The 25,897-nt window shown below is 34.9% G+C and overlaps 1 protein-coding gene across 9 annotated transcripts in view; it reads right to left on the bottom strand.

Moving 5' to 3' along the window:
• The window catches only part of Brd10 (bromodomain containing 10), an 83,187-nt gene continuing 57,290 nt past the window's right edge, over nucleotides 1-25,897 (bottom strand). For all 9 annotated transcript variants that reach the window (XM_087183970.1, XM_087183972.1, XM_021252797.2 and 6 more), the window contains 3 exons: nucleotides 9,201-9,316; nucleotides 5,952-6,139; nucleotides 1-4,283 (listed from right to left, as the gene is read on the bottom strand). In XM_087183970.1, the coding sequence (XP_087040096.1) occupies nucleotides 652-4,283; nucleotides 5,952-6,139; nucleotides 9,201-9,316 (3,936 nt within the window). In that variant the 3' untranslated portion in view covers nucleotides 1-651. The remainder of the gene's footprint in view (nucleotides 4,284-5,951; nucleotides 6,140-9,200; nucleotides 9,317-25,897) is intronic.

Below are 25,897 nucleotides of genomic sequence, written 5' to 3'. Positions count from 1 at the left end.
TACAGCAACTCAGTTTATTACATGCAGATTCTTCTGCATTGTTGCTAACAGTTCACTGGTCCAAAATTACTAAAATACTTAAAAAACTATACATTATGTAAACAAAACATAAATAAGACAGCATAGTTCTTTGTACATATATTTAGTACAGGTTGTTAGGGTTTAGGAATATGTACAATTTTACACCATGGACTGCATTTTCACAATGCATAAATATATATATTTCTTTTTACAGAAACAAAAATAAGATTTCACTAAGGACACAGAATACAATATCATAGATATGCTGCAATAGTCCAAATCCAAGAAACATGTCAATGTAGGTGTGCAAAAGGCTAGCTTACTCTAAACTAGTCAAACTTGACTTTAACTTATGTTATACAGACAGGTCTTGAACATGTACTTTAAAAAAAGCTTTGAAAATATCTTTATGCCAATGAGTGAAATGGAACACTTTTCCCTCCCCAAGGAAAAAAGTCTTGGTGCAAACTAATGAAAAGATACATTAAAATATGCACGTGCATCCACACGTGCATGGACACACATACACAAATATGTATAGTATGTTTTCAACAGTATTATAAAGTTAAAATTTTTATGGGAGTTAAAAGAATGCCCCATTATTTAAAAACTGGCTCATTTAGTCTAAATTCAAGATGCAGCTGTATCAGGCTTCTCTAAACCAGATGATTGAAAAGCAGGGAAGACAGAGGTGGGATTTCGACTGGCAGATACAATTTGAGAGAGAGATGAAGAGAGTGAAGAAACTTTAGATGCTGGAGTATTTATGGTATTCAGAATGGCTCCTTCTGGGCTAACCAACAATTTTTTGACAGACGTGTCCAAATGAAATACGGAAGTGCTACCTGGCAGTGGAGGATTATTAGAGGAAATGGCAGAAACCAAAGATGTCTTGCCTAAAAGGGAGGCTGGAGGAGACTTAATTACTGAAGTCAATGATACTGTTGGTGCAGGAGGTGGAACAGAAATTTCAGCAGTCGTGTTTACAACCTGTGGTGTTGTATGTACTGTGGGTAGAGAACTTGTATTCCCAAGAGAGTTTACAATTTTTGTAGAGCTTCTTAGGGGTTGTTTCATAAGTTGCCCACTTAAAGAATTATTTGATGCTAATGTGATCGTCTGAGCAGGGTTATCTATTGCTGTAGTCTGAATGCCTTGGCCACTGTTGAGAACTAAGGGAGGTCCATATTTTGGATTAGATATAAGGAGAACATGGCTGCCGGCTCCAAGACCTTGTGGTGGAACAATAAATCGGGCTCCATTAATCAAGATCTGAGTTCCAGGTGCCAAAGGTGTACTGGTGTTGATGACTATTTTTTGCTGAATACAGGGTTCACTGAATGGGCTTGATACTAGACTAGTTACACTTGATGGTGCTGTAGCAGTGTGAATGGCAGAACCACCTGGAACAGAATTATAACTGGGGGTTGATCTAACTAAAGCAGGGGACATTTGCTGATTTGGCAGAGAAGTAAAACTGGAAATATTAATTATTTTACCTGGACTTGGTGAAAGGGGTGACAATTCAGCTTGAGGTTTATTTGTGTTTATATTTGTTGGCACTGTAGTTGAAATCCCTGGTGATTGAATCTGGAAAGAAGTCCGAGATTGTCTTTTAGAAAGAGATACAGAAAGTGTGGATCCTGGTATTGTTGCTGAATGTGGAACTGTGTTGATTTTGGGGGAAGCTGTTACAGGTGTAGGCAAGGCAACAGTAACAGGGATTTGCAAAGCTGATGTCAAACATTTAGGAGACACTGTTGGTTGTGCGGTTGAAATCAGAACAGATGATGCAAGATGTCCTGTTTTCACAGTTGATATAGCCACAGTGTTTCCCAGACTGGAAGTGCAAAGTCTATTTGACAAAAGAGGCATAATTCTTGAAGAGGTATCATTTCCACTGACTGAAATAGGAGGTCTTGTGCCAACTGAACTAGAGGATGAGGTCACTGAAAGGGAACCCAAAGAAACATTTGCTCTTGTTACTGAAAACTTATTTATTGTTCTTGCTGTAGAAACCACTGATTCATTACCAGGAGTAATATTCTGATTCTCAAAATTTGAGCTTATTGGAATTGAATTACCACTTGTTGACAATGGCAACACACAGGGCTTGCTACACTTGTCTTCTCCTTTTGGGGTTACATTTTGCAATATATTAATTGACGGTATGGCTGGCACACTGCCTGAAGGATTTATAATTGCTTGACCTATATTTAGTCCAATTTTCACATCTTTTATCTGAGACACAGTTTGTGAAGAATTTATTTTTATTGGTGCTCCCACTGTAGATGGAATTAACAGTATTTGGGGTTGCTCTGGAGTCTTAACGTATGTTTTATTCAAGGGGTGAGGAAGAGTTTGCTTTAATGATTCTGCAACAACAGTTGGGGTAGAAGTGCCACTGGGAATTGGAGCATTAATAAAAACTAATTTTTGAGTAGATACACCTGTAGATGTCAGTGCAGGTGTTCCATTAACTGCAGTTGTACTGCTAGAGGGAAGAACAGATGGAGCTGATACTAGCATAAGTTTCTGAATGGGAGTCCCACTGATCATATCTCCATTTGTTGCTGTTGTTGTTTCTGATCTTGTAATAATAGGATAACTTTTTGTAATATAATCTATTTGTTGCTGTTTAGTTGGAGTATGAATAACATTTGCATTAGTTTGTCCAAAATTTCCTGATACACTAATTACACTTACTGAACTATTTGTTGTTGATGGTAGTAGAGTGCTGGAAGAAACAGAAGACTTCAAGGGAGAAGAGGTGACATGTGAGGTTTTATTTATCATGTGGCCCAAATTACCATTGCTGGAGGGTTGGCCTATTGTAAGTTTGAGATTTTTCCCCATGGAGGGATTAAACCCACAGGGAACGGAAACAGAAGTTGGTGTTTGGCCAAAAGGAGGGAGACTAGATGATGTAGTCATTCCAGCTACTTGTGAAAAAGTAGACGATGATGAAGTTGTTGATTTTGGCACCAGAAATGCCTGAAGTTGAGGAGCAAAAGTGAAAACTGAATTTGAGGAGAAGCTGCTGGGTGAATGCTGATCTGGATTAGACTGCACTTTTACAACTCCAGTGTTTCCACCTCTTGTCCTAACAAGAATCGATTGTGAATCTCTTATACACACAGTTTTCAGTTCTTGCTTTGTTTCAGAAGAATCAGCAGTTTGTTGTGCAAAACAGTTGGGGGAATTACCAGAATTTGTAGATCCACTTAGTGTTGTTGTCGATATCAGAGGCTGAACTGTAGAGGAAATGGTGGGTGAAGCAATGGGCTGAGGGAATGTAGCTGCTGACACTGCATTCTTGACTTTTCCTACCTCACTGTGGCTAGTCTTTCCTGGTGGTGTTAATAACTTACTTTCAGAAGTTACAGGTGACAATGGCTGTGATCTAGCACTACTCACATTTGATGAAGGTATAACAGTCTTGTTAAAAACTGTATTAGGTTGCTGGGTAGGAACAGTTCCTGTTGAGTTGACAAGAACTGATGCTAAAGAGTTTACACTTGGTGTCTGTAGGAACGATGAACAATGTTGTTCTGTACCTTTTTGTTGAAGTGGTGGTATTTCTCTTGTAACTGCTTTTCCTTCTTTGTGCTGAATCACAAAATTCTTAGGCAGAATAAGAACTTGTTGCATAATTTTTTCTCCTGTTTTAGAATCTACCACAGGCTGCATCTGAATCTTTACAGAGCTATTGTGAAGATCTACTGGCAACCACTGGCCACAGGGCATTTTGTATACCATCTGTAAAGGACCTTTTGTACCTGTGAGGCAGGTCAATGCTGGTTTTATGGGGCTTGCTTCTAGAGGAGATACAACTGGTTTTTCCACAGAAGGAGCACTTCTACTTGTGGAAGGGGGCAGTTGATTTGTTAAGGTCACTTTGTTCCCAATATTCTTTGCAAGCAAGGCCTGAATAGGTTTGGTCCCTTTCTGCAGAGCAGACACTGGTACTGAATCCACCAAGGCAGATGAATCTGGAAATGGTAGTTCTGTATGCTTTGATTCATTCAAACAGTCAATCTGCATATCACTTTCTAAATTCTCAATTGTCATCTCATTTGTGCTTAACTTTACTTTTTTCCTTGGAGAAAGCTCTTTTGTGCTATCATCCAGATAAATAGTTTGTTTGGACTGTCGCTTAAGTGTTTTAGGCAGTGTCTTCAGTACATCTTTAGAAGGAAAATCCTTTTTCAATAGCTTGCTTCTGGCCATAGGAAAATCTATTTCTGACAATTTCATATCATCTGAAAATTGTAAAAATGAGAATTTTGTTCACAGAAAAATAGCTACTGAATAGCAATAACACCAATTAAAAGTCAATCTTTGAGCTGACAATTTATTAAGAATCTACTGTAGGGTGATTCAAAAGCTTTAGCACCATGGATGAAGATAAAAATGTGACCTTTGACACAATAATCTTGATATCATAACCATGCCAAGAGCAACATGTAATTGAGAAAGCTATGGCATAATTCTGCTGCCAATGTAATGCAAATCTAATGTCCTAGTTCTCTTCCTCTAGACAGGTAAAACTTGATATCAAAGAGTGATGGTTCTCTATTCTATTCAGTTTTTATTTTTATTTATTATTTTTTGGTTTTTTGAGTCAGGGCCTCGCTCTGTAATTCAGGCTGGCCTTGAAATCATTACCTAGTCCAGGCTTGCCCTGAACTCATGGCAATCCTCCTGCCTCAGCTTCCCCAGTGCTGGGATTTTAGATATCCGCCAGCACGCCCAACTACTATTCTGTTTTTAGACATTCTAAAAAATGAAAAATGTCTAGCTTTTCCTGTTGTTTATCCTTATGCAAAAAATTTAAGATTATAACTGGTCAAATTGAGTTGATAAAAAGTCACTCTTATAATGCTCCAAATACATTAATATTTATGTTAATAAAATATGCTAATACAATTCTAACCACAAACTTTCACACTAACCTCTTATATAATTAAAGAAATTCATTAAACTAGATTTGCCCAACAATACAATCTGATGAGTTGAAATGAATTACATGTAATCTGATCCAGCCACCTATCCTTTTAGAATCTTGTGTTTACTCTGGTCTCATTAGGCCATCAACCTGTGTCATTCCTCATTTTAAAAAAACCTTCATAATATTAGGGAATTGTCAATTTTTTTTTTTTGGTACCGGAGATCAAACTTGGGTCCTTGCACTTGCAAGGCAGGCGGTGGAACCACTGAGCTAAATCCCCAGCCTGGGAATTGTCAAATTTTATTTAAAGCAAACTTCAGAAACAGAGCTTCAAAAATAGTAACAAAAATAAGAGAATGAAACAATTTTAAAGGGATTACAGACTAAGGAAATATGATCTGTAATGAACAATGAGATGTCTACAGCTTAGAGGCACTGGCTCCAGAAACTCCTAGAAATTATAAGAATGACTCCTAGGAGGGCCGGGGATTTAGCTCAGTGGTTCTGTTGCCTGCCTCGAAAGCACAAGGACCCCAAGTTTTATCCCTGGTACCAAAAACAAACAAAAAAGAATGACTCCTAGGAAATTTCTTACAAGGACATACACAGTACTTCTTCAAAACATACCTGATTTCCTCAGTCAATATACTCTGACCAAACTGGGCCTGGTGAAACACACCTGCAATCTAGGCACTCTGGAAGGCTTAGGCAGGAAGATCACAAATTCAAGCTCAACGTGGGCAATTTATTAACACAGCAAAACACTGTCTCAAATTAAAAAAAAATAAAGGGCTGGGGATGTAACTCAATGTGAAAGCCCTGGGGGGTTAAGTCTCCAGTGTCACAAAACAAAAGAAAACCAAATCAAAAACGAAACAAAAACAGAGCAAAACACACTAACCAGATAATCTTTTGCTTTCACAATAAACAAAAACTTCTCTTTGTCTAATAATGACTATAAAACACTTTTAATGTCTACCTGAATCAAAGTGATCTTTCTCCAGGATTTCTAGAGGTTCTGTTGAGTCTACAGATTTACTGATTTCTACTTTAGGAGATTCTTTTCCAGGATCTCCTTCACATTCTTCAGTAGTCCACAGTTCTCTAGTAAATTTATCATGATCAGGTTGTCTTCTGAAATCATCATAGTCTTTCTTTAAGCGGCTCCTGAAATAAAACACCCAACATAACAAACAATACATATATATTAAACTCTTGGAACCTAAACTAACTTTAACATTTTAAACTGTATATTGAAATGTCTTCAGTTGTCACTAAACTTTTTGGAAATAAGCTAAATTGCCCAGGCTGGCCTTGAACTTGTGATCCTCTTGCCTCAGTCTCCTGGGATTATAGGTATGTACCACTGCACCCAGCAAAAATTATGTTTTTATCTTAAATATGTCTAAGATGTTTAGTCTGGTCTTGCCAATGAGTAAATGCTAAAGAAGACAAAATCTAGGGTTTAGGCATAAGGAATTTCAAAGATTATATCTACACATCACTGAATAAAGTTTGAAATATCACTTGTTTGTCTTTCTAAAGGCTGCTGTGAGACCTAGTAAGTGAAATAAAGGTAATTTTTTTCTAGCTACACTGACAAAAGATTTGAGACTGTCTTAAAATTACAAATCACAGTAGTTTAAAAGCTCATTTAAAGAAGTTAAAGAAGAAATCCTCAGTGACAGAAGAAATTCTGTGACAGTGACATGTATACTATTATAGAGTATAACAAACAAATCCATCATTTAAACCAAGGATCAGTTAATAATTACTCTCAATTTATTTAAGTCTTAAATTATTGCTTATGGATTTTATGGGGCTGTGAGACAGTAGAATGAGTGACCCAAGGATAACTGTAAAATGAATTTTCCTTTTCAGTCTATTAAGATTGGACTTTACCTATGGATTTTACCTATGGGGGGACAGTATAAAGTTTTCTTCCCTTCTCACTCTCAGCCTTTGTCTTATTTCATGGATTATGGGAGTAATCAGAAGAAAATTTCAATGTTCACTCATCTGCAATTTACCTTAATTCATACTTATATTCATCTCCCTATCTAATCCAACACCTCCAATTACATGCATCCCCTCTTATCTTCTCAAGGATATCATTATCAAATGTCCCTTCTTTCACCTGAGTCCATTTTTGAGTTTCTCTATTAGATCATTCCATCAGTAACAAAACATGTTACTTCTCCCTTTAATCCATTAAGAAAAGCAAAAATCAAATATCCTCTTAACTCCAACTTACCCTTCTAAGCATTGCCATACTTCTTTACTAAGACTTACTGCAAAAACACCACAAAAGAGGACCTTTCAATTTCTTTCCTTTAATTCACTTGAGTAGACTTGTAAAAGGTTTTTACCCACTTTTCAATAATGAATTATTATTCTTCATTTCCCTCAATCCATCATGAGCAGTCTTCCTTTCTGAAATACTCTTCACCTGGTTTCCAAGATGCTCTTCTTCCTTGGTTATCTTACTATCTAAGTACTTCTTCAAAGTCTCTCCTGAAAGAGCACTAACTCATCTACCTCGTCTTTAAATGTTGGAATGTCCAGTGTCCAGGTGATTTCTAAAGTCTCATGGGTTTAAATATAACTGATATGTTGACAACTCTCATATTTGTACCTTCAGTCTGTCTGAGTCTCTTGAATTATAATTCATATACTGAACTACCTAGTTAACACCAATTACATGTCTAGAAGGTATACCAAACTTAACATGGTAAAATCTAGATTATTAAGGGGCCAAGGATTTAGGATCCACCTCCCCAGGATCCGCCGCCTGCCTTGCAAGCACAAGGACCCAAGTTTGATTCCCGATACCAAAAAAAAAAAAAAATCTGGACTATTCAATCCCTATTATTCCTCAGATCTGCTACTCCTTCAATCTCTCCTTAGTTAATGGAAAATCTATAGTGTTAGTTGTTTAAAGGAATATCATTTTTATTCCTCACTTTCTCTTACAGCTCATATCTTGAAATCAATTTTCCCAGGACTACTTTCAAGATATATCCCGAATCCAACCACTCATTCCCATCTGCATTACTATTCTTGGCCAAGCCACTACTATTTTTTTTTTCCCTGTATTACCACTATAACTGTTTTCTCTGCTTTCATTTTTCACACTCATTTCAACATACCAGCTAGAGTGAGTGCTTTAAAATTTAGGTAGACTGAGATGTAGCTTGGTGGTAAAGTCTTCTCTAAAATGTCCCCTGGAATTGATCTCTAGCACAACAAACAATCAAACAAAGATCCTGTCCCTTCTCTGCATAAACCTTTCAAATGGCTTCTCATCTCATTTAGCATAAAAACCAAAGCTCTTAAAAGTACTACATGACCTGACAACCTTTCTGTTTACCCTTCTCATTTTTTTTTTGGAACTGCAGCTCAAACTCCAGACCCTGCGCTTGCTTGAGAGGCAGGCTGTGGAACACTGAGCTAAATCCCCGGCCGCCTTCTTTTTTTAATGGTGGCAGTTTCACATTTATTAAAGGTAGAAAAATCCCCCAGAAGGGTAGAGGAAAAATGGGCTCTGCAGAGTGAGTTTGGGGCTGAGTAAAAAGGGAAGAAAAAGTAAAAATACACTCTACAGAGTAGGGCGCGGTACTATGAAGAGGTATGATAGCCCCCCTCATTTCTTACCATGATGCCCCTCATTCACTCTGCTCTGTTTATCCTTGCCTATCTGCAATTCCTTTAAATAAATATGTTTCCAATCTTAGAGATTTTGCACTTTCTATTCTCTCTGTTTCTCCCTTAGCCACATGGCTCTCTCCTTTGTTTCCTTTCGGAATAATCTTCATCCTGTCCCAAACAGGAATTTCCTATCCCTTTTATCTTGCTTTATTTTTCTCCATAGCATTTGTCACAATCTGGTCATTTGGCATGTTTTTTCCATTAGAATGTATACCACAGAGTAGGGGCTTTTTAAATCAACATGGTTTCCCAGGGCTTAGGAAGTACCTTGTACACAGTGGCCATTCAAAAATACCTGCTGAATTACAAATGAATGGAAAACTACTAAGTGATTTCAGGATCTTCCCTCATAAATCAAAAGCCCTAGAAAGTAAAACAGATCATAAACCATTTTTGTTTTTTAAATTCTTTTACTGGTACATTTTAGGTATACAATACGTTTACATTTATCATTGGGTGCTTGGACCTGTACATGATGTATCTTAGTTCTTATTTTTTTTCCCTATAAAGCTTTAATTACCTGTTTCTTTGGAAAGCCTTCATTAACTTTGGTTCCCATGGCAGCAATTCATTTAAAAGACGTATCAATGTGCTATGCAATTCTTTTACAGCTTGCCTCCGATGATACCATTTGCCCTAAAAACACAATTTTTAAAAGTAAATCCCTTAAATTTAACATAAAAGTTAATGTCAAGCTCTATCTCCCGAGTGACAAATACAATAAAGTTGCTAATAGCTCATAAAAAAAAATATTTCTTCCTCAGAAGCCTGAAGGAGGAAATATCCTGTAATGAATCTTATTTAAAAATTTTCAATACTACAAGAGAAATCTAAAACCCATCTCATCTAACCAGGAGGAGACAAAAATATTTAAAAAAATTTTTGAATTGTGTCAATTGTTAAGTGTTTTAATAAATCATTTACTAAATACATATATAGAGCCCTCTGGGTTTGCTCTCCAGTGCTGCAAAAGAAACAAAAGAAAGAAAGAAAAGATTCAAACATTTACACAAATTCATTAAATAAACAATATGGCTAATTTAGTGAGGTTTTTGTAATTTTCTCCAGAGTGGGGGATGGGGTGGAGGTGGTAAGAAAAGCTAGGTTTGTTATCATACCCAAAAGCAGTCTTCTTAACAAAATTCCTTAGGAAATTTTATAGTTAATAGTTTGCAGCACAGAAAAGTAGTCAAAACAGTCAACTGTTTTCAATACTAAGAGATGATAATACCAAGAGATGATAATTTCTGACGCCTCCTTCATTCGCTCAGTATTATCCTATGTATTTTATATATCTAAATCTATCTACATACATGTAGATAGAATGAACTCTAGCATTTATAAAAACCTTTCTGAGATGCATGCATTGTTACATTCATTTCACAAATGATGAAAATAAAGCTTAGAGGGGTTAAATGATTTAAGTTCTATTAGTTGGACTTGTATCTGTATAATTCTGGAGTCCAAGCTCTTAGAACTACATTATGACCTCTTAAAAAAAGCATCACATAAATTCAACCTAACATAGGTTATAAAAACTGCTAGTATACAGTATACAGAGTCATTTGACTACCACAGGAACACAAAACTTAAGAGTAATTAAGCCAACCCTTGGTTCTCTTCAATAGGTGCATAACTATCATCACCATCATCATCATGTTCTACTTTTTAAAACAGATTTCAGATTTAATTTACATACCATACAATCCACATGTTTTATTTCCAACAAAACACAAAATTATGTTATAGATCACATTTAACATGTATAAAGACTTCATTCTATAAACTGCTGTCAATTTATACACATGTAGAAAAGTAAGCCAGAAGTTACCACTATCTAGAGCAAAAAGTATAAAGTGTGTGCATGAATTTTCCTATTTTACATATACAAAAGCTCACTATTTTGAAATTTTAGTTACATATAAGCCTAAGTGATTAATACTAGTTTTATAAAAAAAATTTGTGCTATAAAACAAAGTGTTTATGTACATAAACACCTATATTTCTATCGCTGAGGTTTTTATATTTTAGAAGGAAAATTAATTAGAAGAGTAGAAAAACTGGGGATTATATGGCACATGCACAAAATGAATATGAAACATATATTTGCTAATTCTTTTGTGTCTTCTTAATGGCATGACAAATCAGTTATTATCAAGAATAGCAATTTTTATTTCACATATTAACCTAAATAGGACTCTGTTAAATGTGTTCTAAAAGTACAAGACTCAAGTTAACAATGGGTTACACCTTGAAAATTTATTTTTCTCAAAGAAATTTTATGATAGTATAACATGCTTACTGCTAGCCTACAAAAACACAACTATTAAGCTGATAAACAATAAAACTGAAGAATAACTTTCATGGGCCAGGGATGTAGCTCAGTGTCGCTGTGCCTGTGTGGCAAGTGCAAAGTCCTGAGTTCGATATTCGGTACCAAAAGAAAAAAAAAGGTAGAATTTTCCTTTTAATAAGACCTGTAAATAACATTTTTCTACTCAACTACTATTTGGCTCAAAGGTGAAATGGTTAAGTGGAAGTAAATTGTTCCAAAGATCAAGCAAGAAGAACAAAAGGAATGAGAAATGTAGGAAGAATATCCTCTTTGTGATATAATTGGTTGGAAAAATATTAAAAGCCTAGATAGGGAACACCAGGCAGCTGAATTCCTCACTGGAGGTTACAAGAAAAATGACAGCTGCAGAGTTATCACAGGCTGCATGGTTGCTCTCTGGAACAGCCTGGCAGTGATGAGGTGGAGGCTGCAGAACATCTTAGGTCTAAGTAGACAAGGAACAGGATACACACACTCCATACAGCTGATTATCGTTATTTCAAGACATTTCTCAGCTGTAGTGCATCTGTGCTAAATTAAAAACTTAATTTTTGCAGAAGAGTTTTTAAAAGGATTAGAAAGATTTTATGCTTTTTGATTATTTTTAGTTAATACACATCTAGAGAGTACACTAGTGAATTAACAGACTGCATGAAAGGAACTCAAATGTTAGAGAATAGATTTCTAACTTTCACGTAACTCTGTCTTACCCACTGATCTGTTTTGAAACATCTATGGCCTTCTAACTTTGTGTGTATGTCTTGTAGGCTTATTCCCTTTATTTTATGTATCATCTACTTGAGGTAGATTGGTATGGTATTTCACTTATCATTTGAAAATGCATATTTAATCATTTAATAGTGGAAAATGAATCAAAAAGTTTATTATTTTTATGACATAATTCTAGAAAGTAAAGATCAATAAAGTACCTTTCCCAGGACATAGAGAGAATAAAATTACCTCAACAAAGGGCATTCCTATACCCTGCCATGGGGTATGAGAATCCAAAAGTTTTTATGTTGATTAAAAAGGGGGCTGAGAATCACTGCTCTGGGAATGGTATCAATGGCTTTAATTGCTGCTAGGAAAAGAAATTCACACTGCTTGTTTCATGAATCAATCTTCCTTGGTCAAAACATTAAGCTTATAACTGGGTGTGGTGTAATCCCAGCAGTCTGGGAGGCTGAGGCAGGAGGATCACAAGTTCAAGTCTAACCCTGTCAACTCAGACTCAGTGAGACTTTGTCTCAAAAATAAAGAGATGGGATGTAGTACAGGGTGAAGCCCCTAGTTTCAATCCCTAGTACTGCAACAAAACAAAAAACCATGACGCTTACAACCCAAATCGAATTAAAATAATGACACTGTCCCTTTCTATTTAGTAGTGATTTCAAAATTGCATAATATACAATGAACTAATGTAAAAAAGAGAGTTATCAATTTTTAAAAGAAATTACAGTTGGTAACATTCTCCCTTATCTTGGTTCTAACATAAAAATTGATTTAAAAATCAAAGAAATATTGATCCAGCTTTAAATTAAGCTATTAGTTATAAACCAGGAATAATTTTTCTGACTGATCAAGCATAATTTTATGTTTCCCCTTGGATGAATTTATTAAATATTAAAGAAGAAATCAGAGGACATAATTTTATAGAAAAACTGTCTAAAGTCACACAGGAAAGTATTTGAAGACAGATACAGACTTTAGAATTCTCTCTCCTGACTTTCTAAGTCTTACTTATTTCACGTAACATAATTGTCTACAGTTCTAAACATGCAGATATCTTTGTAATCCAAAAATTAAAAAGCTCTAGAATTTATTTTATTAATTAAAAAATTATAACAGTATTAAAATTAGTGATCTACAATTTAAAAGTAAATTAAAATAAAAGGAAAAAAGCAAGCTCCCCTTCTCTTCGAACAAAGAATATTGATGTAATAAGAAACAGAGGTTCTTACAATTTTACAGATGATATACTGTCATTTTCATCTAATACAGATCTAAAGACAAAGATGGTAGATGGATGAAGTAAAAGGTCATTTGAGGAGTAGTGCTGTAACTTTTTCTAACAAAAATCTATTTAATATGATATATGGATATAATTTTAATCTTGACTTTACAAACATGTATGTGAATATGGGGAGAGATAAACTGTTTTCTTTTCTTTTTGGTACCAGGGATCGAACTCGGGATCTTGTGCTTGCAAGGCAGGTAGTGGAACCACTGAGCTAAATCCCCAGCCGGCCTGGAACTGTTTTCAATGTTAGAACTCTCACTATTTTCAGGGATAAAAACATTTTCTAAGATAATAATTCAAACATTTACCGGTCACTTTAAAAATAAAGTATCATTTTTCCTTTACCAATCTAGTACAAAGTTTAAGAAAATATAAATTTCAAGTATACACCATGGAATTCAAAATATCCAAGATAGTCTAAATTTGAAGCTTACCTTTCATTGATTTCTCATCCAATGTCCACAACAGCTGCAGATTGCCAGCTCCCTTTCCTTTAGATGCCCCCATTATCAAACCATAGAGGTTTTATGACTCCAATACGATTACTACAAAAAGGAGCTGAGCTATGGTCACAAGATAAGTCCTTTATTATATTATGCAGTTTTATAAGTTTCTGATACACTAATAAAAGAATCACAAGAGACTTTTAAAAAAACTTACAAAACTACACAATATTGTAAAATAAAAAGCTGTATCTTGATGAGCATGAAAGGAGTGTGGGGGAACTTACCTTATAACTAAAGAACAACTCCATTCTGTGGCAGTAATCTGGAATGAATATGACAGCACCAGCATAATGCTGGCTAGGGTGTTGCAAGGAGAGGGAACTGGCAATCTACTGATGTTGGGGACATTGGACACCTAAAAGGAAGAACAAGGGAAAATGAATAAATTCTAGATTTATTAAGTGCCTCATCACCACATTAATAAACTCAGATGTTAAACTTAGGTGAAAGTCACTTGGTTACACAAACCATCTAAGTACTTGTATAGATTTTCTTACAATGTTACAGATAAACAAAACAGGTATCAACAGTCAGTCACACAATAAAAAAGGTAAAGCCATATATAAATATATAAAGAATGCTTTTTTAAATGTGAAAAGTCATTATGGTGGAAATTACATTTTACTTAAAAAATGTTGTATATGTTAAATACTTTTTTGTCAATTAAAAATTTGAAAAACAACAGTATAAAAATATGACATCAATATGCAAGTATGAATGCTACTTTTCCTATAGTTTTTGCTTATAAATGTCAGAGCACAGAAACATGGACCACAAAACACAATTTTTATTACAGGCTTGGTTCTTGTCAGACATAAATCCTGTGGTAGAAAAGGGACTAGATATCAATATATTATGTTTTTTAAATAAAATGCAAATAACTTAGAAAAACCAAGTGGATCCCTGTACAATGACATCTCATTTAAAATCACTAGTAATATTCAAAGGTAGTGTGCAAATGTCTAAACTCATATGTATAAAGAATTAAGTATTTTATTAAAACATGATATTCCTAAGTAATAAATGAAAAGGTAATAATATACTTAGTATCTGTTTCTTAACTGCTTACTATCACCATATTCATATATTTCTGCATATTCCTAATTTAAGGAACAAAACACCACATTAATCTTGTTGGTATACAATGTCTTGAAAAAGTGCTAGTTTTGATAGTATAATGAAATGTTTGCATATGAACATGGAAAAAGTTAAAAAGCACTTTAACCCTCCCAGAGGTTCCAGGCATGGTGGTGCACGCCTGTAATCCTAGCACTCAAGAGGCTGAGGCAGGAGGATCACCACAAGTTTGAGGCCAGTCTAGGCTACACAGTGAGTTTAAGGCCAGCCTGAACTACATATTGAGACCCTGACTCAAAACCAAACCAAACGAAACAAACCAAAAGAATGAACTACCATATGCTATTATTTTCTCTTGAGAGAAATTTTTGCTTAAGACTTTCTATTTTTGGTTCATTGAGACAGGGTCTTGCTATGTAATTCAGGCTGGCCTTGAGCTAATGGTGACCCTCCTACATCAGCCTCATGAGTACTGGAATTACAGGCATTGCCTCTATGCCATGCATTTTATTTTAAAGGTATCCCATATCAAATATATTGAACAGTATACGCAATATTTCCATTATATTTCTAAATGAGCACTGAAATAGTACCCAGGCATACAATTAACACTATGATGCTAACACTGCAATTTTCTGTCTTCTGACTTTGAACAGAGAAAAAGTTGAGGGACAGATCACATTCTTAGGAGGTAGTTCACTGGGGAAGAAATCTATAATATACTTAGTAGGTGTTTCACATCTTTTTATTAGTGCATATTGGTTATACAGATTAATGAGTTTCATTTTGGCAGATTCATAAATGAGCATTACATACTTTGATCATTTTCACCCCCCAATAAGCCCTCCTTGCCTTGCCCTCCCTCTTGTTTCACATTTTTGGGGAATTCAATGCATGTATTTTGATCATATACATCCCCTGATTACCCCCTTTATACTCTCTTTTCCCTCTCTCTTATTCCCTATCTCTTGTCTAGTAATAGCTTCTGTCTACTTTCTTGTCATATTTTTTGGATTCTATATATTAGAAAGAACATGTGATGGTTGTCTTTCTGAGTCTGGCTTATTTTGCTCAACATGATAATCTCCGTATCTATCCATTTTCCTATAAATTACAAAATTCTATTCTTCTCTATGGCTGTATTCACTATATACATCTAAACATATATTCATCTACCACATTTTCTTTACCCATTTATCCACTGATAGGCACTTAGGCTTGTCCCATAACTTGGCTACTGTAAATTGTCCTGCAACAAACATGAGTAATACAGTTATCTCTATAGTACGTTGACTTTAATTCCTTTGGGTATATATACCAGGAGAGGTGAAGGTAGATCAAATGGTAGCTCTGATTTTTATTTTTTGGAGACTCCTCCATACTGATTTCTATAATGGCCACACTAATTTACATTCCCACCAGCAGTGTAGAAGGATCCCACCTCTAACTTCCTCACCTACATTTATAATTTGTATTCTTGGTAGCCATTCCAACTGGGGTGAGATGGAATCTCAATGTAGTTTTGATTTACGTTTCCCAAATGGCTAAAGATGTTGAACATTTCTTCGTATGCTTACTGGACATCTGAACTTCTTTTGAGAAGTGTCTATTCAGTTCATCTGCCCACTTATTGACTGGAGCATTTGACTTTATGGCATTAAGAACATGAGTTCTTTATACACTTAGATATTAATCCTCTGTCAGCAGAGTATAAAGACTTATTCTGTGGACTCTTTCCTCTTTTGTTTCCCTTGTTTTACAAAAAACTTTTTTTTTTTGGTACAGGGGATTGAACTCAGGTCCTTGCGCTTACGTGAAAAAACTTTTTAACATGATGTAGTTCCACTTGTTGAATCTTGCTATCATTTCCTGTGTTGAGTCCTATTCAGGAAATCTATTCAGAAAGCCTATGCATATGGCTTCAAGTGTTTCTCCTGTTCTGGTAAAAGTTCCAAAGTTTCAGGTCTTATACTTAAGTCTTTATTAATTTTCATAAATGTGAGAGAGTGATACTCACTTTCCCTAGCACCATTTGTTAAAGAGGTTGCTTTCTCTTCAATGTGTATTTTTAGCTCCTTTGTAGTTGTATAGATTTGTTTCTGTGTCCTCTACTCTGTTCCATTGGTCTATGTGTCTATTTTTGTGCCAGTACCATGTTGTTTTTGTTACTATGGCTTTGCAGAATAATTTTAAATGAGGTATTTTGATGCCTTCAGTCTTGCTCTTTGTGCTTAGGGCTGCTTTGGTTTTTTGGATTCTTTCATGTTTCCATATGAACTTTAGGACTGTTTTATCTAGTTCTGTGAAGAGTATCATTGGTATCTTGATGGAGATTGCACTGAATCTGTAGTTCACTATTGGTAATATGGCCATTTTAACAATGTGCGTATGATCAATCCATGAACACAGGAGGTCTTCTCATCTTCTGGTATCTTCTTCAATTTCTTTTTTCAGTGTCCCAAAATTTTCATTGCAGGAGTCTTCCACCTATTGGTTAGGTTGATCCCTAGGGATTTTACTTTATTTGAAACTTATGAATGATGTCTTTCTCAGCTAGTCTACTATCGGTATACAGAAAAGCTACTGATTTTTTTTATGTTGATTTTGTACCCTGCTACTTTGGTGAATTTATCAGCTCTAAAAGTCTTTTGATGGAGTCTTTAGGGTCTTCAAAGCATAGAATCTTGTCTGTAAACAAGGATTATTTGACTTCTTATTTGTATATTTTTTCTCTTGCCTAATTGCTCTAGTTAAACTTTCAAGAAATATATTTATCAGAAGTGGGAGTGGCCATCCTTGTCTTGTTGCTGATTTTGACTGAAATCCCTTCAGTTTTTCTTCACTGAGAATGATGCTGGCTGTGGGTTTATTAGATATGACCTTTATTATACTGAGCAATGATCCCTCAAAACCTAATTTTTTTAGGGCTTTTATCACTAAGGGATGTTCAATTTTGTTGAGGGCTTTTTCTGCATTGAGATGATCATGTGATTTTTTTATCCTGGATTCTATTCATGTGGCATATTACATTTATTGATTTGGGTATGCTACACCATCCTCGCATCCCTAGAATGAAACCGACTTGATCATGGTATATGATCTTTTTAATGTGTTGTTGAATTCATTTTACAGGTATTTTATTAAGGATATTTGTATCTATATTCATCAAAGATCTTGGTATACAGTCTTACTTCTCTTTCTTGTGTTGTCTGGTTTTGGTATAAGGGTGATACTGGCTTCATAGAGTGAGTTTGGAAGTGTTCCTTCCCTTTCTATTTTATGCAATAGTTTGAGTAGCACTGGTGTTAGTTCTTCTCTTAAAGGTCTGGTAAAATTCAGCAAGAACTCACACAGTCTTAGGCTTTTCTTTGTTGATGTGAGTTTTTTATTAGTGCTTCAATCTCATTGCTTATTATTGATCTGTTTAGGTTTCTTTTTATGTCTCCTGATTCAATTTTGGCATTATATGTCTACAAATTTACCCATTCCTCCTAGATTCTCTAATTTATTAGAATATAGGTTTTCAAAGGAGTCATATTAATCCTCTGGATTTCACTGGTGTCTGTTGTAATATTCCTTTTTTACTTCTAATTGTATTGATGTGGGTCTTCTCTCTCTCTCTCGGTTAGTTTGGGTAAAAACTTATCAATCTTGTTTATTTTTTCAAAGAATCAACTCTGTTTCATTGATCCTAAAAGACCAGTGTCTTTTAGTTCCATCTCATTAATTTAAGCTCTGATCTTCACTATTCTTTTCCTTCTGTTGGGTTGGGTTTTGGTTTATTCTTATTTTTCTAAGACCTTGAAAGGCACAGTAGGTTATTTGAGATCTCTCTGATTTTTTTATTTTTTGGTACTGGGGATCAACCTTGCACTTGCAAGGCAGGAAGGCAGCAGAACCACTGAGCTAAATCCCCAGCCCTCTCTGATTTTTTTTCATGCAGGCACTCAAAGGTATAAAATTCCCTCTTTAGAAATGCCTTTGCTACATTTTCATTTGATTCTATAAATTTCAAAACTTTCTCCCTATTTCTTCAATGGTCTACTGATCAAAACTTGGTTTTAACCTTTGGACTTCTACCCACTCCCTGCTACTATACATAGCACACAGAAAACATAGGGGAAATATGTGCCTAATAAATAAGACTAGTATCTATCTATAAGTAAGACGGGTAAGAGAACTTCTTTACTCTGTTGTGTGGTGTCTCCAAAAGGTCATCTTAATTTTCAAAAGCTTTAAATGACTAATGACAAAGTGACCCCCCCCATAGCTGAAATAGTTTTTAGTTTTGTTACCCATTAACTGGTTTACTAGAAAGAGCCAGAATAAGAAAACATTATATACAATGAAGTAATTATCAAAACCTTAAATATACCAGTTTTAAGAATAAGAGATTATTGCAACAATATCTACAACCAAAGCCATTAAATAAAGCTAATTAGGGGTTACTGAGGTCACTGAATATACTTAAAAGGTAGTAAAATATTTTGTACTCTAAAAATAGCTGGTTATAAAATAATGTTAATTTGATTCACTACTATAAGAAAGTGGGATATAAAATGAAGAGGGGAAATTTTCATAAACCTTCATTATAATAGAGTAAAATCTTTTGTGTCAGAAAGATTATATATAATAAATTATTTGCCTTATATCAGGGTTTTACTATTTTCAATTATGTTTTGAATCCATAAAAATTCATGTAATAAGAATTTTCATACATGATTTAATGATACTGTTCCATTTACCTATCATTCCTCACTATATCTTCACTTTTAAGAATTAAATTTTAAATAAGTAAAAAAAGAGAATATATCACATATTTCTAAAAATGATTAAAGAAAATGCCTATGTTTTAACTAAGAATCCTATGGTAAGGAAGGTAAAATGTAAATAATGAACTAACTTAAAAGAAGTCATAATCATAATGGACTGAAGACAACTACGACTGAGCTGAAGGTAAGATCAAGAGTCTTTCTTAACTATCTGATAGGATTATGAAGGTTAAAAGTTAGCACTGACACATACAAGTTCCATCAAATACAAGTCTGAATTGGAAATACGCAATTTAACAGAATACTCTCATTACATGATGTGGTATTATTTCACTGATTTCCAACTAACTTTCAACTCATATCACCTGGGAACATCAGATAGAAAGAAAGAATAGGGCTCCTAGAAAATACGAGGTTATACTAGGATTTTGCAATCACAGAAAAACTGACATTTGGGGCAAGATGATTCTTTGTTGTGGGGAATGACATATAATAGGGTCATTACAATGTAGGATATTCAACACTGGCCCCTATCAGTTAAACCAAGTACCATCTTTTCAACTGGGACAAGCAAAAATATCTTCCAATACTGCCAAAAGTCTCAAGGAGAAACAAGTGAAGATTATTCCTAATAATCACTGGGTTATCCACAGAACTCTGGGACTCAAAACTGGGAGTTGCCATCTCTGGTCTAACATTCTGATTTCTCTAATGTTTACTGTATTATGAATTTAAATTATTTTAAGAACATAATTTCAATACAATTCTTTATAATATGCCTCTATATACTGTAATCAGTATGCATCTGTTTCTTTGTACATTCTTAAAATTTAACATTTCACAAATATTTTCACATAGTAACAACAATCTGCCAATACTCTATTTTACTAGCTGTATGATAAATCACTGTATATTATGGTTTGGTTAGTCATCTCTACATTGTTGGACATGATTCCCAAATTTCCACTATTAGAAGTAATCTGTGAAACACACCACGGTAAAGTTACTTTTGGGAAGAATACAAGTTAAATCTCAAATGGCATCATAGTATCAAAGGAGGTGGAGTTTAACAGCTTTCCTTACATATTAATAGTAAAATTGAGAACTGAAACCTACAATACTTTTCAGTGCTGAGGTGCCTACTGTTAAAAGACATTAGAGAAGATAAGACCTTACATTTAAAATTTTAATTTGTCTATATGGAAAAGATAGTTCAGGCATGTTTCTTTTCTTATAATATCTTTTTGTTGTCCAACTTTCACTTTTCCTTATATCCAGTCTCTACATGGATTTTTTCCTTACTGAAGAAAAGATAGAAACCCCTTTGACAATCTATAAATTATGATATAAAGCATAACTTTAAAAAGTAAAACAAGATTTTTTTAATTTAAAAAAATAAATAAACCATACATTAAAGAGCTATGATTTTAAAAACAGGCTCACATTAAAAACTTAGAAATCAAAGTTTTGGAGCCTGGGCAATGGCAGATAACTTTATTTCTTGATCAGTGGATTTAAAGGTATAATTTTTTGATGTGTTGCTTTAACCATAAACCACAAATTAACATTTACTTTTTACTATTCTTAATTTCCTTTTTTTTTAAACTAATGTGTTACTTAGTTTATAAACATGGATTTTAAAGTTTTTGCTCCTCATCAACTCCATTCCCGTGCATTCCACGCCCTGGCTGCAGCCACTAGCCAGCTATGAACCTCTTCTGCATTTTGTTTTCCCCTGGGCATGGAGCAACAGAGGTTGTAACTGACTGACTGACCAACCGACTGATCAAGTCGCCTGGAGAGGATGAGGCCAAATAGCAGGGAGAGAAGATAAGCCCCGAGGTCCAGGAGCTTCAGGGACAAAGAACCAACCAGGAGTTCTAACCCAAGAAAAGCCCACAGCCATTGTAAACTGCAAAAACAAGGTGGGGTTTAATTCTGAAAGGGACTCCTTCTGCAGGACACCTACCATACTGAAGAGGTTTAATCAGGACCCATTTTGGAAGGGGTTAATTGTTCCAGACTAAGTCCCAGAACAACCACAAAACAGCTTCATTCTAGGGCTTATATACAACAATCTACATTTATTTATTTATTTATAAAAACCTATATTTATTCATGTATAGAAATATACACTTATTCAAATACAATCATGTCATCTTCTGGAATATTGTCATAACTCTCCAAACCCCAAATTCCAGCCTGAATTTCTTGCAACTCCATTTCCGGTACAACAATTTACCCCTATCTCATGTCCAGCAGTAGAGCTCTCCTTAAATGAGGATTTCTTGTCCATGTAGCCTGCTTACAGTACACTGTTACAACACACGATACATTATGAAGATTCAACTGCTTCTCGGCCTTTTGGCTAAGATCAAGTGTATTATGAAGATTCGTATTAGACACAACCACATCCATTTGTTATTAAGTGTGCACGTTATTCATGTATTGTGTCTGTACTCTGGTCAACCAGAAATAAGTCTCAAGTTAATTTGTTTACATAAGCATTTATTTCTTGTACAAAGATGACCACTCGGGTATTTACAAATATTTAATTATGATTTGAATTATCATTTAAGTATTAATATCAATGTCAATAATATTATATTTAATTATATATTCATATTTTATAATTCAATACGTCTGTCATATGTTGCAATGGATATAATAAATGCATCCATCTGGCTGACAATCTTAACTGGGGCTTAATTTTTAGGTAGGACTTATATTACGAGCATCTTGAAAAGTAATGCTACAGCTTATTTTCCAATTTGGTCTTATTTTCAGGAAAATATAGTATTTGTCAATATTTGGTTTGTCTTAGTACTTATACTATAATTATAGATCTTTTTTATGGTTAAGGATAGCACATTATTGGTTCTTATGGTACGTCAATATCCAATCTGTCTTTGATTATTGTTGTTGATTTTGTTGCTATTACCAGGGTAGAATAATTGTTGCGATTGTTTTTTTCTGTATGCCAATATCTGGATGGCTTTTGTGTCAGTAATGATACTGTGGTCCATTCTCTCAGAACTGGGTGCTGCATCTTTCCCTCCCAAATTAACGGAAGTAGTTGAATCTTGGGACAGAAGTAAAGCCCTGTAGCTACCCATACCAAGAGTGGATCACTGAAAAGCACATACTAACTAAGGAGGTCTCCATACTAGCAACAAAGCCTTTCCACTATAATTGACTGCCAACCCTCAGCAAAAAACCAAAACAACAACAATAACAATAAAACAACAATGACAACAGAAACATGTAAAGACAAGGCAACAAAATACCTTCCCCCAAACTCCCAGATCCCTCAAAGCTGAACTGTGGGGCACAGAGAAAGAGAAAATCAAAAGCCAAATCAATTATTCAAAATGATAAAAGCAGAGACAAAAAACACAGATCAATAAAGCACTCAGCTAACTCAAAGAAGATATAGCTGAACAGATAATGGATTTAATAAACAAAACAACCAGGGCCAGGGATTTAGCTCAGTGGCACCACGCCTGCCTCGCAAGTGCATGGTCCTGAGTTCAGTCCCCAATACAAAAAAAACAAAGATAAAAACAAACAAAAACAACCAACAAGTTTACAGGAGTCACTAATAAAAAGCTAGCTGAGCTAAACCAAACAATGCAAAACATAAGAAACACATTTAGCAAAGAATTAAGAGACCATGAAAAGGTATAAAGCAACAACCCAGGAGAATAAAAGTTCTACTGAATGCACAGGCAACAGAAGTGACCACTGTGAGAGCAGATTATCAGAACTAGAAGACGGGGCGCTAATGCAGGTGACTCTCTAGTCAGAAATGCCTTAAAGACACAAGAGAATATGAAAAATGGATCCAACAGCTAGTAGGTGACCCCCCAAAAATTCTAATTTAAGATTAACTAGAATTAGTGAAATATCAGAAGACAGAAAAAAAATGGCAGAAAAATCCTGGTTACAGAGATCATAGCAGAAAACTTTCCAAATATGGGGAAACAGTTTAACATATAGATAAGTGAGGCATACAGAATTCCAAATAGCTATAATCAAAAAAGAACTTATCCATGATACAGCATAGTCAAAATCTTCGAAGTCCAACACAAGGAAAAAATCTGGAAAGCTGTTAGAAAAAAGCAACAAATCACTTACAATTTGGCAAACTCATTAAGATTACAGCATAATACTCAACACACAAACCTTAAAAGTCAGATCTTGGACTAAAGTGTTTCAAGCACTAAAAGCAAACAACTTCCATCCTAGCCTGATATATCCTACAAAACTGTCTTTGAAAAATCAACACTCTAAAAAATTCTCAAGGATATCCTAGAAAGAGACAACGCCAGAAATAGAATGAATACACCAGGCAGGGTGAGCAGTTGAGAGGGAGAGAGAGGGAGAGAGAGGGAGAGGAGGGAGAGAGAGGGAGAGAGAGGGAGAGAGAGGGAGAGAGAGGGAGAGAGAGGGAGAGAGAGGGAGAGAGAGGGGGAGAGAGGGGGAGAGAGAGGGGGAGAGAGGGGGAGAGAGGGGGAGAGGGAGAGAGGGAGGGAGAGAGAGAGCGAGGGACGGAGAGAGAGAAAGGGAATTGGCAATAGGGAAATAATCACAGAAATAAGTCAGTAAATTTCAGTAATAACTCTCAATGTGAATAGTCTCAATTCTGTAATCAAAAGACAAAGAATGAATAAAGAAATAAAATCCAATGGTATGCTGTATATAAGAAACATATTTAATTCAAAAATTCACAGACTAAAAATTAGAGGATGAAAAACAATATTCTATGCAATAAGAATCCAAATACAAGCAAGAGTAGCTATCTTATTTTCAGACAAAGTGGATGTCATGCCAAAACTGATCAGAAGAGGCAATGAAAGTCACTACATATTGGATAAAGGAAGAATTCAATGGGAAGTGATAGCAATTATAAGTATATATGCACCAAACACTGGTGCACTCAACTTTTTAACACAAACTTTACTTGACATAAAAGATCAGATAAACATCAACATAATTATAGTGGAAGACCTCAACTTCATTGTCACAAATAGATCAACCAGACAAAAAAAAGCAACCTGACCCCCAAAATCAGAGTTGAACCACACCTTCGCACAGATTTAAGATAGCTATTGTGTTCCACCCAGTAACATGATATATATTCAGCACATGTTTAAATAAATGCAAAAGAACAGAAATTATCTCATGCCTATCATCAGATCACAGTGCAATAAAACTACAGAGCAACAGCAAAAGAAACCACAGAAACTATGTAAACACATGGAAATTGAAAAATAGACTCTTGAATAATCGATGGATCACAGAAAAAAAATCAAGAAATTAGTTCCTAGACTGAAATGATAATATCAGAACCTACAGGACAAAATGAAAGCAGTTCTAAGAAGGAAGGTTACAGCTATTACTGCCTATATCAGAAAAAAACAGAGAGCCCAAATAAATAACCTAATGACACACTTCAGTATCCTAGAAAAAGAAGAACAATTTAAATCCAAAACCAGTACAAGGAAGTCTATATATTTATAAAGATCAGAGCATAAATTAATGAAATTGAGATTAAAAAGAAAAACAAAGACTCAATGAATTAAAAAGATGGTTCAAAGATGGTTCATTAAAGAATAAACTAATAGACAAACCCTGAGCTAATCTTACCAAAAGCAAAAAGAAAAGGCCCAAATCAATGGAATTAGAAATGAAAAAGGCAAAATCATGATGGACACTATTCAAATCCAGAAGATTATTAGTAACTACTTTCAAACCTCTATTCCACTAGGTTGTTGAATTCAAAAGATAGATTCCTAAATAAGTATGAATTACCAAAACTGAACCAATAAGATATAAAAACCCTGAATAATCCAATAAAAGGCAATTAAATTGAAGCAGTAATAAGAAACTTACCAATTAAGAAAAGCCTGGCAAACAAGAAAAAAACAAAACAAAAACAAAAACCTAGGGTTGGGCATGTAGCTCAGCAACGCCGCACCTGCCTGGCAAATACAAAGTCCTGAGTTCAATCCCTGGTACTGGAAAAAAAAAAAAAAAAGAAAGAAAAGAAAAGTCCAGGACCCAGTGATTCACTGAGAATTTTACAAGAACTTCATGGAGGTTGTAATAGTCTCCAAACTCTTCAATGAAATTGAAAGAAAGGTACCACTATCCTGAAAAGATCCAACTATAAAAGAACCACAAGCCAATCTCTTTAATGAACAAAGACAGAAAAATGCCTAACAAGCCACTGGAAAACAAAATGCAACAAGTCACCAAAAGGCTCATATATTATGATGAAGTAGACTTTGGCCCGAATGGAAGGATGATTCAACATATACAAATCAATCAATCAATAATGGATTACATAAACAGAAGGACAAAAATCACACAATCATCCCCACCCCTCCCCATTCTGGGAATTGAACTCAGGACCTTGTGCTTGCCAGGCAGGTGTGGTGCCACTGAGCTACATCCCAGGCCCACACTATCATTTCAATAGATGCTGAAAAAAACCTTTGAAAA

Source organism: Heterocephalus glaber, unplaced genomic scaffold (genome assembly GCF_053883595.1).
Source record: "Heterocephalus glaber isolate CG9 unplaced genomic scaffold, H.glaber_assembly_v1.0 deba00001481, whole genome shotgun sequence".
Taxonomy (NCBI): domain Eukaryota; kingdom Metazoa; phylum Chordata; class Mammalia; order Rodentia; family Bathyergidae; genus Heterocephalus; species Heterocephalus glaber.
The sequence above is the reverse complement of the archived record's forward strand: the minus strand, read 5'-3'. Positions and strand labels throughout refer to the sequence as shown.